The 16,954-nt window shown below is 40.7% G+C and overlaps 1 protein-coding gene across 2 annotated transcripts; it reads right to left on the bottom strand.

Moving 5' to 3' along the window:
- Positions 1–4,882: 4,882 nt before the first annotated feature.
- Positions 4,883–16,954, bottom strand: LOC104475214 (OCIA domain-containing protein 2). 2 transcript variants are annotated; one of them, XM_086746815.1, is made up of 7 exons: positions 16,773–16,954; positions 14,170–14,311; positions 13,256–13,309; positions 11,900–11,947; positions 11,271–11,376; positions 9,135–9,222; positions 4,883–6,650 (listed from the first exon to the last, which is right to left on the bottom strand). In XM_086746815.1, the coding sequence occupies exons 2-6, from the start codon at positions 14,258–14,260 to the stop codon at positions 9,141–9,143; spliced, it is 381 nt and encodes a 126-aa protein (XP_086602941.1). In that variant the 5' UTR covers positions 14,261–14,311; positions 16,773–16,954; the 3' UTR covers positions 4,883–6,650; positions 9,135–9,140. The 2 variants fall into 2 exon arrangements, with proteins under 2 accessions (XP_086602941.1, XP_010124140.1); XM_010125838.2 differs by having other exon boundaries at positions 14,170–14,263.

Genomic DNA, 16,954 nt, shown 5'->3' with positions numbered 1-16,954 from the left:
CTCCAAAGGCTGCATTGTAGACACAAAGTCACATGCCACGCTGCGAGAGCAGCAAGTGAACAAGGAGGAGCCCCTTCAGCCCCCACCAAGTTCTCGCTGTGCAGGCAGAAGCAGAGGAGAGTGCAGGAGGGGAGCCAGCCGGGCTGGCAGAGCAGGTGTCTGACCAGCGATCCCACCAGAGGTGCCAACTGCTCAGCAGCCCGGTGGGAAACCCCTGCCTAGACAAGGGCAGGCTGTGTTCCTGCAACGGCCTGAGGCAGCTCCCAAGGTTATGACGATCTACTGGATCCGTGGAACTCATCAGGAGAATGGCTTCATTAAGTGGCTTGCATTTGCTGCTGGGTAAGGTTTCAGGTTGGTATTTTGAAGTATTACACATGCGATGATATAGCAGGAAATAAGCCGGGGCATGTGCAGTTCAGTCCTTGCAGACCTCAGCCTACAGCTGGCGTGAGTGAAGGGTGGGTTTAAAATACGCCTCTCTGGGAGGAAGCGTTAAAGCTGCTTCTTCCTCTGAAATAACTGAGCTTGCCGATGGGCCTAACCAACACGGCGTTGCTTAGGTTGTTGGTGAGGCAGACGTACAACCGTCAAAACGTGCGTGTGTGAGAGGTAACGCTTAGAAGATCGAGTAAGTGTTTGTTTCAGTGCAAGGTTCTGGCATCTGCTTTAGAAATGCTGTTGCTCTCAAACAAGCTGTATGTCAAAGACAAGGGGAAAAGCCTTAATTCCCATCCTATTTTAAAATATTATATTGTAATTTAAATAATTTAAAGGTGTGTTTTCTCAGGAATCTTGAATCTTGCACTCTCTGCACATGAAGATGTTTCAGTCCCCACTCAGGCATTAGCTGCCTGGGTTTTAGTCCAGGCTCTTAACTTGGTTTTTCAAGAGCTGTAAGAATATTAGAATCACCATTGTGGTCACCCTGTCTCCCACGTTGGCTGGTGATCCTTCTAGAGGGGGATCTGTCACTGCTACGCCCTCCTGTTCTCCTCTGAACAGAGTTGAGAAGCTTTCTGACACAAAGTTCACATTTGGATCATGCAAATCCAGGTGTTTCACAGCCACCAAGCCTCGGTGTAGATGGTGCCTTTTGGAGCTGGTTTGTTTGTCTCCACCGTATCCTGCGGCAAGAATGTCCATGATGGAACTGTGCTATATAAAGAAGTGCTGCTTTTCTTTTCACTTGAAATCTGATTTCACCACGTGCCGGCTAGTTGTCATTTTACAAAAAATAGCAATTACTCATTCCCTATTCACCTTTCACATTGTTACAGATATCATATTCTTCATCTTGAGTTGTTTTCAGCCTGTGAGTTCAGTGAGTTACTGAATCTCTGGTGAAGAAACCATTTTGTACCTCTGATCCGTCTTTTTACATTTTTTTTCTCCTTTTTCTGTCTCTCAGCTCTGTTGTACACTTTCTGAGGTGCACTGGAAGCACCACAATATTCCAGATGAGGGCATGCCATATAATTGCTCCGTAGTATAAGTCGATTTTGTCCCAATTTTTTTTCTAGGAATTGTTAATGTTCTACTTGCCTTTTGGCTGTCATAGACCACTGATCTGATGTCTTGCAACTAAGCAGAGCTATGCAAAATGACTCCCAGATCTCTGTACTGAGACTGTCAGAGTAATTTAAATCCAACTGTGTGATGCAGTTAGTATTTTTCCCCGTGACAATGAAGCTTATTACTCAGACTCTCAGAATTGAGATTTTTTTCCTAGCTCTGTCACTTCGTCATCAAGAAACTTAGTCATCTTTTCCTTTATTAGATTATTATCGTGTTGACCAGATGCCCCCCGGCATGTCCCCAGAAGCCCTCTCAAGCTTTCTAGATTTTAAACTGGCCTTGAGAAGAGTCTCACTTGTTTCTTGAGAACTTCATTTTCTTGAGAGACTTATGAGCGAAGAAAAAAAAAAAAAATGAACACCACAACCCCAAGTCTGTACCAAAGCATGTCTACAGTATGGAGTAGATCCCTTTGTTCTCATGTCCACTGTTTAAAAAAAAACCAACATTAATAGATTTGTAAGGCATAACGTCCTGCTGTGAATGCTGTAATGAGTCTTCATACTGTGTCACAGGTGCACTTACGGCGCTGTAGGACTTTACAAATCCACCTATTTTAGAGGTGATTCCTCAAATGAAGTACACACTTGGGAAAATAGTACACTTTAGTGCAGCTAAGTCTGTAAGTAAAAGTGGCTTAGTATTTCCAAGATGTGCAGCGACTGCAATGCTGATGTCAGAAGTTGGATCCCTTTTTTTTGGCTCTCTCAAATAGAGCTCCTGCGTGTGATGCCAAAAACAAGGTGGGTGAGTGGGACAAATTACCAGCAGCTTTCACTGGTAGAAACAGTCATCAGGAAGAACCTGCTGCTCCCAAATTAGCATTGCTGTCAGAGGTACCAGAGTGGCCCCCGAGCTAGCTGCCCCTTGGTACTTCCTGCTTGGCCTGGCCCAGCACGCTCCTGTTGTAGCTCCTGCCCCACAGCTTGCTCTCTCCATGCCAGCTCGCCCCAGAACCCTCCCCTCCCATCCACTGTAGTTGCACAGCATGCCCTATTCTCTCATTTTCCTCTCAAAACGTAGTAATGTAAGCCCCAAATCTTATTTTTTATAGGGATTTATAAAAACTTGGATAGTGAGCTTTCATCTCCCCTTCATTCCCAGTTTTAAAAGGGAATTCTAGACCAGAAGTCCAACTACTAAGTCAGGATTTAAACAGGAATGTGCTTTGTTTTCAACCTACAATTGCTTTCTCTTCTAAAACATAACTTTAAAAAACAAAACAAAACAAAACCCACTTTGGGTTGAATAGAGCATTTGTAAAATTATTTCAAATAGCTAATAGGAATGTCCCCAGAGACAAGCAATCTATTGCAGTTGTTTGAGATTACTGTCATGACAGCTTTCCTATTCTGTTCTGACCCTTTTTCTATTCGTAATTCCATAAGGTGGGTTGGGGCTTACATATAGGTACCTGCTTTGCATGCAGTACAGCTGAAGGATGTATTTTAGCAGCCTTCCTAAAAATACCTAAATTACAAGAAAGCTGGAGAGGGACTTTTGACAAGGGCAGGTAGTGATAGGACGAGGGGTAATGGCTTTAAACTGGAAGAGGGTAGATTTAGATTCGATATCAGGAAGAAATTATTTCCTGTGAAGGTGGTGAGACACTGGCACAGGTTGCCCTGAGAAGCTGTGGATGCCCCATCCCTGGAAGTGTTCAAGGCCAGGTTGGATGCGGCTTTGAGTGACCTGGTCTAGGGGAAGGTGTCCACTGCCCAGGCCAGGGAATTGGAACCAGGTGATTTTTAAGGTCCCTTCCAACCCAAACCATTCTATGATTCTATGATTTTGTTTCTTGATTCTAGGAAGTACGTGGACTTCAACTAAGCTGTGATATGCCTAAGCACGCAGTTAAACTGCCTTATCTCTGGGTGAAGAAAGTAAGCTCTGCTTTCCAGATACAAATGACTAATAGGAAGCTGTCTACGTTCACCGGATTTTTTTAGCTTTTTTGTAACATCTTCCTCCCAAAAGAAATGTATATCCTATTATTAGTACAATAAAATACTAATAAAAGTTTTAGCACTATATAAACAATGCTTGATCCTTTGTAAGGTCAACTATTTTTCCTCCTGGAGATCTCTTCCCCTCTTATTCTAGACTGAAATAAAGATTATTGTGGAAACAACTGATTACCTCAACTCTTTCCCTATTTTTGTTTCAACAGGTCACTCCTAAATTCAGTGCATTCAACTTCTGCTTCAATTAAAAACAAATTATTTGACCTACTTGTATGGAACATATGATAGTAACAGTCAACATAGGCTAGCTCATTAAATTGTCCGTAATTACTGCAAAACGGCTGTACTAACTTACAGTTCTTAAAGCACTCGTTGTTAATCAGGAGCTTATCTTCCCAAGTAGAAAAAGCATGAGGGTCTGGCCAGGAGAGCACATGAGGTTTTGTCCAGCTCTTCCTGTCTCCCTTTTGCATAAAGTAATAATGGAAAATAATCAGTATGCATGTGAACGTTCCCTTCTGCACCATGCAGCACAACTACTAACACCCCAACACTTGCTTTCTTACAGAACTTCTCCTGTGAAGTACAACACTCTTTTTTCATATTTCTTTGTGAAATCATAAGCAGCTTAAAAGCTTAACTAGGTCCTGTGAACCATCCAATAGTAAAAAATCCAGCATCTGTCTGATTCCACCCCTACAGCACACATCCAGCCACCAGGAAAATTCCAACACCCCCGTAAATTACAGCACAATGAAAGCCAGTTGGCTCCAATTTTACCAAATTCAGTAACATGGTATAGAATGTGTTGTGAGTCTTCCCTATCCTTTTGTAGGTGATGCTTTGGGGAAAGTCAGTTAATTTAAATTTTACATTATTTTTAAAATTTCAAGTTATATTTAAGAAATATTGCAACACCATTACTACCTCATTATAAAGGCTTGGAGCCCAGCTGCACGCTTGACAAGATTGTTGGTTGAGCAAAGCAGGAGAAATTGGATTTTAACAACATTAAATAACAGCCTTGCCAAAACATACCCCCTGTTATTTCTCAAATCAAGGAGTATTATATGGAGCCTGACACCTGACAGGCTTAAATAATTATTTGGCCATAAATCCTCTGAAGTACAGGAAAATGCTTGTACGCCCATAAACTCTGCCCATTTTTCCTTTGATATGCACAAAATTAGTGCTAATACAGCTCAGATTCACAGCCTTTTTTTTTTTCATAACAGTATCATAGTAACTCATGAACTTAGATCCACACAATTAGCTAATCAGAGTATTGCCTCTTACAAAGTATAGAAATAAATTTAGGAAAAAAAAAAAGGAGACAATAATTTTTATATCCCAGTACATTTATTACAGCAAAGTAATAAGAAGCCTGAACAAAATTACATTTAAAGCAAAGTTAAGTAGCTAAGTTTTAACCCCAGGAGGTAACACTGACCACAAGAACAACCTCTGAGAGTCCAACATGAAAGGTCCTCTGTCACATGCATCAATCTCCTCAGCATCACGTGGATGAAAAGGCTTGCCTCAGATAACCCAGGCACGACTAACCTTGGTGCAGTTTGTTGCTGTTATCTCGACAGCAGATGTCAGATGAAGGGAAAGTAGCTAAGACACGTCACTGTACAAGTTTTGCTAGCTATTACAGCACACCTGTAGTCATTACATTATTCTCACAAAGGAGGTTGACTTCTCTGTGGTTGTGTAACCCTCTCTCCCGGTAGCCCCTGTTGAAGGCTCTCCAAGGTTTACCTGCCTGTACAGCAAGCATCAGCTCTGACACAGCAGAGCTGTTTACCCTTGACTCGGACTGCTGAGAAAGAGCTGTGGGAAAAGTCCATAGAAAGGCAAAAAGTGTAAAATTAAAGCCCCTGTTGAGACAGGGGTTCTTATGAGCTTAAAAATTCAAGAGGGCAAACACCAATCTGGAAAGCTATAAAATCTTAAGGGTAAAAAAACCAGGGAGGCTCATTAGTCTAACCCTTCTCCTCCTGCCTGGTGGCTGCCTGTCTTTTGCATGTAGTAACCCATCAATAGTTACTTTATACTTTTACATTCTATATATCCTGCTTGCAGGATCTCTTTGTGCCCAGATGAAGATGCCCAAAGAAGCTGGTTCAAAAGAGGGGTACTCACGATTGGCGTAGTATAAAAACAAACAAACAAAAAACCCCACAGAAGACAGGCTTCATCAACTGACAGTGAAGCTCCAACTTTTCAGTAGCCGTACATTCGATTTCCAAGTGAACACCATCACTGTGTTTAGGGGAAGTGTCTGCTTTTGATTTGCTGAAATATTTCAGGGAAGTTGGTGTGTCATGCTGCTTGCAGAGAGCATGTGCCATCTAGTTTTTTTTCTCAACATCTAGGAGCCTTGGATTGCGTGCAGACCATAAACTGTCCCAAAATATCCTATCTTCACTATGAATGTGGCACATGCTTTTTATATCCCTGGCAAAGTGGACTTTTATGTAAAACTGGCCTATTAAAAGTTGGTTCAGCACAGTAACTGCAGTGTGACAAGACCCTAACAAACTTCTAGCTTAGTACTCTTAAAACAGTCCATAAACAAGCAGTCAGCTCAGAGACTGAACAGCTGCTTAACTGTGCAAAATCATTTGAACATCCTTGCACTTTTTCCTTTTGATATAAAAGACAAACTTTCCAGCGTATGCCGCTTTGCTTGCTATGTGAGATATTGCCAGCATCCAAGTACAATAGACAAATGTAATTTTTCAGTACTAAGAGCTAAATTGTACTGAAGGGAGGAAAATAAACCAAAACATGCTGAGATAAGAGAGAAGAGGAAAAATCAAAAAGTGCATTACAAGAAACTGGTATTTACTCTGAACAGAACTATGCAACATTATGCAAGTGCTTTAAATAAGCCATGGACATGGTTTAGTAGGCTTGATGGTGTTAGGTTGATGGTTGGACTTGATGATCTTGGAGGTCTCTTTGAACCTTAAAGATTCTATGAATCCGTGTTTCTATGATTCCATGATTTACACCAAACCAAAGATGTTATTTCTTCTCTACAGAATAAAGCCTTAAAGAAGAAGCTGATCCATAAGATTTTTATAATCTTCACCACACCTGTAAACACAATTAAAGGACACGTTATTTAGCCGAGTGGCACCTTGTTTTTGATGTGAAATGTGCAGCTTCTTGGTGATTTCTCTGACAACTCTGCAAAGTCCCTAAGGATAAAAGATGTTACCTTTGGACTCATCAACATGAGTACAATTTTATCTGCGTGGTCCTCCTAGGCAATGCCAGAGCTTGCAAGGTACGCTTAGCACAGATAGTGGTGAGATGCACTCAGTAGGGTCTCTGTATATTTTCAGAGCACAGCATGCTAAATTAAGAGTTTTTATTAAAACACAAAAGAGGTTATGAGGTTGTTATTTTCACTGTTTAACAATACAGAAAACAACACAATGCTTAGAGTATTTATTTTCCTAAGTTTTTAAAACCTGTCTACCAAAACTGATTTCTGGCAAAATCAAAATACCACACTAGCCCAAATATAATGGCTTTTTCCTTCCAGCAATTAAAATTTGAAAGAAATACACTTGTCTTACATTTGTTTTCATTTTGTTTCTGATTAAGCTTTCTAGCACTTTTAAAAAACAAGCAAGACTGAAGTGTCTGGTAAAAAGTGCAGCAATCAATGTCTTTGAAAAAGGTGTGAACTGGCACAGGGAACAGGCTCAACAGCAGAAATTCCAGGACCCATTGCAGAAGGAAAACAGAGGCCTGTGGCATCCTGCATTCTTCCCTTCATACAGCTGCAAAACTCCTTTGTCTTTGAGACAATTTGGAATTTATTTAAAAGCTAATTGGTACTTATACACCAGAAAAAAAATACTGTTATCTCACAGAGAAAAGCTGAAAAAGGGAAAAAGCTGGGAAAGAAAATGTGTTTGGATTTAAGGTTTAGCAAGCTCCAGCTCTGACAAACAGTGGAGGTAAATCCCACCATCAATATTTGATTCCACTGCACAGGTAATTGCTAGTAAGTGACCGTCCTCAATTAAATATAGGTGAGGATACTGGCCTACTGGCCTAAGCAAACATTTATTTAAGAGAAAAATCTTCAAAAGCACTTAATCAGCACAGTAATGCAAAGGCTTAAGTAAGCTGACAGCTGCTAATGGATTTTGGTTGTCATTCACACACGTTACCCAAGTCTGGCTCGCACCTTCCTTCATGCTGGCACTAGTATGTTACACCTCAGAAAGGTCTGAGATTTTTTTCCCCTTTCCTTATGGGTCTGATACCCAGCTAGAGCAGCGAGCTGATCTGGAGGGCACAGTGCTTCATGATCTCTACAGCTGGCAGAAAGAAGCACTACCCATTTTGGCAGCAACCCTATTAGATGAGCCTGAGCCAAAGTCCATTTTCTGCTAGTAGCTGAGCACTGGCAGCTCTCGATATAAAATCCTCAAGCAGTGGCAAAGTTGACTAAAACCAGGAATATATTCTAATGGTTTATTTCAGGGCAATCCTTACTGCCATAATGTACTGTTGCACAGTAAAAATCCATCAAAATCTCTCTTCTGGGTAGGTTCTGCTAGGATACTCCTCCTGAAAGACTGTCTGCAGCCATGCATTTCAGAGCAAGACAGGGACCATTATCAATATCCTTCTCTAAATGCCTACATAATCTATGCCAAAGAGACTCAATCCAACAATTTCTGCATCGGGCTTTTGTTCCAAGCTATGGTTAGAGCCATAACAAATTCACACGGCAGGATTTCAAATAGCCCCTCCGCTCTCCTCTCCTGCAGGCAGCCAAGCTATTTGCAAACACTTTCACACGCTCTTCCTGCCTGTGAGAAATGTAGGCCATGGCTTACCACAAGCAGAATGTGTGAAAATGGTTTTTAAAAGCCCAGCTGCTGGCCTGTTTTTCATACACAAAGAGTGAATGTGCTTTTAAATACTCCCCTGTCTTCCACTCTGTGAACTCTCCTTTTTCGCAAAGGGAACTTTCCCCTTTCCGGGGTGAAAACATCACATGGGCTATCTTGCCTGTCCCAGCACAGAGTTGCTGTAGCACCACTCTTACACCACCCTCGCTAAGGCTCTGGACAAACCTTAGCTCTGGATGAACCTTCCCTGCCTCAAATAAACAAACAAATGCACCTCCAACTGTGTCTGCTTTGAGAGTCTCAGTATTTCAATGTATTTTTAAATATCAATATCAATAATATCAATTATTTGATTCTTAAGTAAAAGAGCTGGAAATTGAAAGGAGTTGTATTTATTTTCATGCAACTAGTCAATCCAAATGAATTCCGATTAGGTGAATAAACAATACTCTGCTACAGCTAAAGCAGAAATTCCTCAGAAATGGGGGATTTAAAATTAGCATGAAAGGTATGTAAGGTGAAAATAAAGAAACAAATTTAATTACAAACCATAGATAGAGAATATTTCCTTGAATAATGCTCAGATTTTAATCCATTATTAAAATCCACTCTTTTCACTATATTCTTCAAAGGTTTCAAATGAGAATACCACTAAACATGGAGAATAAAAAGAGAATTTATTTAAAATTGCAAGGTTGCCTACCTGGGACTAAAGTGCTGAAGGAACAGAACCTGCTTCCTCTTTTGATCCCGATTTTGCTTCACATTCTTTGCAAGTATGATGACAATGCCTACAATATTGAAAGCAGACAAAATATTCAAGAATTTTGCTGGATTTCTTCTAATACAACCATACAGCATGCTAGCAAATGTTCTTGGAGAAGTAATCTCTTGCCTACATTCTCCAATTGTTGTAACCGCTTTATGGGACATAAACTGCAGAAGGTGACATCTAAATGTCTCAACCAATAAAATCCCATTAATTATTATTCTTAACTACCATTTCCAGCAATCACCAAATATAACAGGATTTTCTAAGCCTGAAAAGACAGTCCTTGCCATTGTACCTATCAATAATGAACAGAGTTAGGAGCAAAGCATACAATAGAAGAGTGACAAAGAGCCACTTTGTGTAACACCAAGCAAAGAAAGTAATAGCTTTGTTATGTGGGGGGAAAATGGAAGTGGAGAGACATATGAACAATGAAGAAGCTTCCCATTATCCCAGTCAGGCATTTTGATAAGCATAAAAGCTCGTGTTGGCCGGGGGAAAGATGTGGAAAGACGGAGGAAAATGATTTTCTGGGTAGGATTTTTGGAAATGCATTTTGCATGTGAAAGGTGCATATGAGAAGCCATACTGGAAATGAAAAACAGTACTGGCAGTGGAAGGAGGAGCTTGGAAGGAAGTCAGAGTGTGATTTGATGGGAAAAAGTACTTTATACGAAGTTTAGAAAACAGTGACTAAAACATGGAGGTGACAGGAGGCAACCACTGAGATCTATCATATGCTTAGAGTTGCAAGACACAAAAAACCCCTTTCAGTTTGTGCTCTTCATGGTTTGGCATGACAGTATGAGGTCAGGCAGAGCTACAGAGGAGGATGTTGGAATGTCGGTTGAGATTGAAATTGTTGTTAAAATATGAGGATAGCAGAAAAAAAATCTGCAGTGTATTTGGCCAGATGTATGGTGGAGGTCAATGGACAGATATGGGCTTCCGAGTTTCACTCAGGAAAGAAGTTGGCCAAGCCCCATGATAGTCAGGTATTTCCCGCTAAGGACCAGAGGTATTTGCTCTTCTTGCAGCCAAAGATGCCATATTTTGGTGTTTGGAGCTATCAGTGACTTGCCCAGCCTAGCATTGCTCCTCTGGTCAGCCACTATGTCTAAGGACCTTTCTTTCCTATTTAAGATAACAAAATGTCATGAACAGATTCTTCCATTGCTACTCTCTCCAATTTACAAAGCCCCACAGTGCTGAGGAGAGATAATCTGGGGGCTGCAAGGCACTTTGTGGACAGGACCTGGATAGCATTAAGCTGAGCTACCAACTCCCACTTGAAAAGTAGGGTACGTCAGCTCAGGCTTGGCACAATATGAGCAGCAGCAGCAGCAGAGGATGCTGGTGGACTATTGTAGGCATGGCCTTTTGCTGCTGCTTGGCTCTCAGAGCATCTGTCCAGTTTTATGCAGGCATGTTCAGCACATATGAAACAGGAAATGTCAGCACCTGCAGAAAACAAAACCCCTGTACACAGAGAAAGGCAGAGACAGCTCTAGGTTCCTCATGCTGCCTGTGGCCCTTCATGCCATACTTAGGGCTGAGAGGACAGTGTCTGTTCTGTCGCTGTTAGTGGAGGATGGAGATGTCCTCCCTCACCAGCAGCCCCAAAAGGGAAGAGCAACCATTTCAAAAAGCAGCAAAGAGAGAGGTTGGATTTGATGATCCTAAAGGTATTTTCTCACCTAAACTATTCTATGATTCTATGGTACAAAGGAGGATTCAAAGGGCCGAGTGTTATCACAGAAGATCGTGAGACACTTAGAGGCACAATACTAGATGAAAAGAAAACTAGTAACTGTTTTTGCATCACACTTTAAAGTTTGATAATTTTACTTAAAGAACAGATTTCCTAATGACAGGTATTACACTGAGTTTAATTTGCATTTTTGAAGAATATTTAGTAGTTTCTAATACTGTCATATATAGCCTAAGAATATGAGTAGTACCTCATGACTTGATCACAAAATTTAAACTAATAGTTTTGCTGCATATTATTTTTACTATTGTAAAGACAATTTTGATCTAAGATTAATGATTTAAATAAGCACAAACCTTTTTTGTTGTGGACCACATGGAGCAACACCAATTTTCTCAAACTTTTTTTGGCATTCTCCTATGTATGATACCTTTCCAATGGCGAAACCTAAGACACCAGCAACTACAAAGACAGATAACAAACACTGTTAATACAAGAGCTTAAATCAAGAGTCTGCAATTGGCTCCATTTTAATCATATGATGAATTGTATGTAGCCTGTCTTCTCAAAACTTATCACAAACACATGTGAAGTTATACAGGGATTGCAAGGATTACAATTACAATAACTACTGAAAACCAGCTATATATTGTGAGACATAGCAACTGGTTCAAAACAATGCAGACAATAAAAAAAAATCATAGTCACCTGGAATGACAAGATCTCAGATTCAGAGGAACAGATTATGAAGAAAGCTCACAATGAATTAAATCACAATGTCAGCACTAATTTATCTTGCCCTTGTATGCACACTACGCACACCACTTCTGATGATCGCAATTCTGATTTTCTAAAGCACTGTGGTAACATGTCATAAATTCCAAAAAAGGAAGAGTTTGAAAAGAGATTTAGAGAGATGCATCTAAGGACTGCAGATTGCCTGTAAATAACCTTTCTTTTTCCTTTAGAATTGAGTACAACTTACTTGCTATCTTAGGTAATGCACCAAATCTTGGGCTTGCTGAGAAAATGCCTAAAATAAAAGGAAACAGTCAGAAAGCTTATTCACTTGAGGAACTCACCAAAGACAGACAGTATTTTTCCTACAAGCTTCTGCATTTCTGAGGGTGAAGGCTGTACAAAATACTTAAAAGCCCTTTAACTCAGATTTAGGAACATCAGGGCACTTTCTGTTCCACTAGCTCTTAGATGTGGCATGTTAGCTACTGATACAATCCCAGTGCCCTTCCTATCACTGCTCACCCTTTCTCCAATGTGTAATCCTTCGCCTTCCCTCACACACTCTCCCTTGCTCCTTCCCTTCCCATGTGCCTACAAGCTCATAGGTCAAGGGTACAACAGAGAACTCACATCAGCCTCTTGTGGTATAGCACAGCTTTTAGATTTTCTACCTAGTCCTTCTGATCAGCTTAGTAAAAAGAAAATAATGCAATGAGGAGGAAACATGGTAACAGTGGCTGGAACAAAACAAGGGGCTTGCAACCACATACAGTGAGAAAAGGCTGAGCCACTTCCACCTCCTGCATTTGCCGTCTCCCACCACCCATGTCTTTTAGCCCCTGGACTCTTTTCTGCTTCTTGCTTCAGGTCCTGTGATTTTTCTCTTCTTCTCCTACCTGCCCTTGCTGTAACCAGCTGCTGATGCAGGCTAAAGGACTGTCTTATTTTCTCCTGTGGGATACACCCGTTTTAGCAGTTTTCGGGGTGGATGCCCTTCACTCTTTACCCAAAATGCTAATATCAACCTTCTTATTAGTCAAGATCCCCAAAAGGGAAACTCCACATTGCAAGGTGCAATGTGTAGAACCAGGCTCATCCACCACATAAACAGAATACAATTCTCTTTTGTGTTAGCCTGCAGATCGCAAGCCATCTCTATAAAAACCTCAGTATTCCTTGTCCCTTTGCACCAAAGCTGTATTCATATTGATATGTGGTCACTGTGAAAATACTGCCACCATTTTTCAAATAAAACAACAGCTAGAGCTACAGTACACATCTGATGCCCCTGCTCACGTTGTACGATGCTCTGCCCTACAGGCAGCCCCAGTGAAGAATCTACTCAAATATATGTGACCATGGTGACAGAGTCTATCCACCAGTCTTTGAATTAATGAATTCTCTTTTCTGTTCATGTTCTTTGAAAAGAATGACTGTGGCAATGCATACATAATGATCAAATCACTACAACAATGATGGTGATGAGTGAGAGGAATATTGATCTTGAAAAACAGCAGGCTTCAGGGAAACTTGCATTTCAGTAGGAATTCCAGAGTCTCAACTTCATAACTTAGGACCATCATGTATTTTTTATATTTACCTTTTGAGACTAGCCCCTGGGTGACAAGCATGCTCCCAAGAGACAAAGGAAGAGCTGTAAAAATAAAAAGGAGAAATGTATCTGGTATCAGCCAAAATTTGCTATCTATTTGTTAAACATATTACTCTTATATGTTAAATGTTTTATGTGTTTAATGTTTTATATGTTTATAATATTAAACACATTACTCATTTTCTAAACATTAACTTTGCATACTGTCTTAATCACCTATTACACCTGCTCATTCACATTACCATCTCTTCAAAGCAAGGATGTGTTCACACAGCGCCGGGCATGCTGCAGCACCTGGAGCTAATGCATTACCTATATTTATTAAATAATAGCTTCCATAACCTGAATATCTCCTCTCAGTACTGCAACACTAGTTATGACAGCAGCTCTGACTAAATGGTGAAACCCTTTTCAATCTTTCAGAAAATGTATAATTTAGATGCAAACTGACATGGTCAACTTAAAAGGCACTATAACACTTAGTAACTAATCTTTTAGATATCTTAACATCCAAAGATGTTAAGAGTTAAAGATGTTAACATCTAAAGAGTTTCACAAACACAAGATATGTAGTGATGCCTGCCTTTCATTCAAAGGCAGGAATAAGTACGTAATAAAGTAAAGCATTCCTAAGGTTGTTTTAATAATGGACTTCAAGAATAGAACCAACTCCATGATTGTTAAAGTAAGTTCATACTAAACAAGAGCTTAATTCAACCACCTTTGCCTACAATTACCCCTATAACAACATACTGCTCAACTTAAAATTAGGTTAACCCACAATACTAGTTCCCCAAAACCCAGTGTATTACAATAAACGGCACGGGATTTTGCAGCCAGTTTTGTATAAGTACATGAAGAAGTCTTTCTGAGTGTGGTAAGAACAAGTTTGGATCACTCACCTCTGTACCAGAAACTTTCCTTTTTGCATTCTTCACGGATCCTTGCAATTTCTCCATGATTGTGACTTTGTGAGACAGGACAATAGAACATTGGCTGAAAGGATAAACCTGGGTTAGCTTACTGAATTTAATCTCACAGGAACTAAAAAGAAAAAAAAATCAAGAAGACAAATTATTTTAAAACCAAATAAAATACAATGCAAAAAACCAACCAACCAAAACTCCTTGTTCTGTTGTTAGCAGTGCGATGAAATACTTGACACCCCAAGACAGAAAGAACTACATAGGTTTTAAGTTAAAACCTCTTATCCTGACAGTCTGTTCCTCTCCCAGCTCAAGTGAAAATTAACTCTATCCTAGCCAGAACCAGGACAACTTTCCTAAAATAGCTCAGCTGCTGCTTACCCCAGAAGTATATTGCTTTATTTCTGTTAGCCGTTTCATTCACATGAGCTTTCTGGGAAAGAAATCACAGGAAATAAAGGCAGAGTGGTAGTTTCTAAAAATATTCTGCCCTGTACAGAAGTCAATGTAAGTTGAGCAGATTTTGCAAGTATTCAGAAGAGCGTCAACATCAATCTGTCAGATTCCACTAACTAGCCTAACTTCCTCTCTGAGCAGTTTCAATATATTCATGGCATTAACTGAACTCAACCATACCGACTTTACCTTCATAGTAATTAGCTTGATGACAGGCTTCTTTTAGGATAATGGTACCTCTTTTTTTTTTTATTTTGATTGTGAGAAAAATCTCTCTTGTATTCTACTATCCAGGGCATTGACATGTGGATATAAGTATATTATTTTTATTTTTTTAAGAGATGACTCGGTTGTCAGTGTTAGCGCTTGTAGCATCATTGTTGAGCATCCAAAATATATGAGTGTACTGTTTTTGGCTGGGAAAGAGTTTATTTTCTTCATAGTAGCTGGTATAGTGCTGTGTTTCAGGTTTGTGACCAAACCAGTGTTGATAACACAGGGATGTTTTCATTATTGTTGAGCAGTGCTTGCACAGTGTCAAGGCCTTTTCTGTTTCTCAGGCTGCCCCACCAGTGAGCAGGCTGGAGGTGCAGGAGAAGTTGGGAGGGGACACAGTGGGAGCAGCTGACTCCAGCTGACCCAAAGGATATCCTATACCATGTGATGTAATGCTCAGCAATAAAAGCTGGGGGAAAGGAGTCGTCATTAAGTTAGAATTAGTTGAAATTTTAACTTTTTTTTCTGTAAAACCACAACCTCTACAAACATACCATTCTTGAAAGCAAAGCTAGACTTTGTAGAACAAGCAGTACCTTGGGAAAAAGAGTACAATTGTCTATTACAGGATTCTACCTCATTTTATGCCTGACTGATCCATGATTTTGTAACCATAATAATGAAATGCATTCATTGGCCGCAGCCACACATTTCACATGTTAGCTAATTAATATCTTAGTCCTTCTTCAAGCACTGCTCCCACTAAAGTTAACGGTGGTGCTGCTTGGGTAAACAGTAGAGAACTGACTCCACTCCAGACCCTAGAGAACCACTTCAAACTGGTTTCACAGCAAGGTCACAGCAAATACAATAAAATTCAAACAGGCTGTGTGAAAGATACGGAAATGAGTGTCAGGGTCCTAAGTGCACCAACAGGTTTTCCAACCTTTCTCCCTCATACACACCCTGCCAGGGGTTTAGCTGCTTGGGCTCAAAGTCGGCTTGAATACGGCACAGTTGTGTAACGCTGAATTAGATTGCTGTGAAAACAGTGAAGCTGAGAGAAAGAGCTGCAAGAAGCTTTGCCCAGGGCCCCTGCCCCTCTGCTCAGCAGCTGCATTTTAAGCTCAGGTCCTTGCCTTAACTGTGTTGTAGGTATGCCTGTACCTGGCCTTTTACCATGATGATCTCTACCTTGCGTTGCTAACTTGATGTCCTGGTTTACCATCAATCTTCCCTTACTCCTGTGGACTTGCCTGGCAATTACTGGAATGATGATTGGCTTACCCCAGTTAATGTCACTGGATCCGCTCTGCTCCTCTTTATGGGGAAGTGTGGGACTGTGCTCCTTGTCCCTGAGGTCACAACCCCTGCCTGCCTTGCTGTCGGTCATGGCTCCTGGCTCACCTTCCCTTGCAGATCAGCCCACTTTCACTGCGCTCTGGCAGTGACTGGTCAGCAACAAGGTCACACCACCTTTAAAGTCCTTGTGGTTAATTGTATGCTTATAACTTAAAATGGTAAAATCTGAACCACTCTGGATAGGTGCTTTCTCCAGCACAGGAGAATGCTCAGCTGCCATACAGCTGTAGGACAGGTTCTTGTGCAGTACTGTTCCCTTCTCAGTACATACACATGCACATGCACACATGCTCAACTTGACAGGGACAGGTTGTAGTGGACTTGTACTCAGATATGAGGGCTCTTCTAGTTTGTAACTAGTTTAACTAGCGTAGCATAAATCGGAGACCACTATCTTAAGACTCAAAAGCTTCTAGCTCTGTGAATGCAGTGAATCAGGCAGAATAACATATGCCCTTTCTTCTCATCATTTATATGCTTAAGCTAAAATTGCTAGTTATTCACTAGCAATAGCATCAAAAGAAAAGGGAAGAAACTCAGCTTACCCATCCAGCTTTCTTTTGTGGAGATGTCTGACTTTCCTGTTGGGCTGCTTCAGAAGCCATTGTCTCTTTCCTTGTACTCCGCTGCTGATCTTGGTCAGCAGAAATCAGGCGTTTTATGCTTGGCTACCTTTCTTCCTGCTAGGTACAAAGGTAAAAAGCCAAAGTATCATACTGATACTGTA

This window comes from Chlamydotis macqueenii, chromosome 4, assembly GCF_036417535.1.
Source record: "Chlamydotis macqueenii isolate bChlMac1 chromosome 4, bChlMac1.mat, whole genome shotgun sequence".
In the NCBI taxonomy this organism is placed as follows: Eukaryota; Metazoa; Chordata; class Aves; order Otidiformes; family Otididae; genus Chlamydotis; species Chlamydotis macqueenii.
This window is presented reverse-complemented; position numbering and strand designations above follow the sequence as displayed.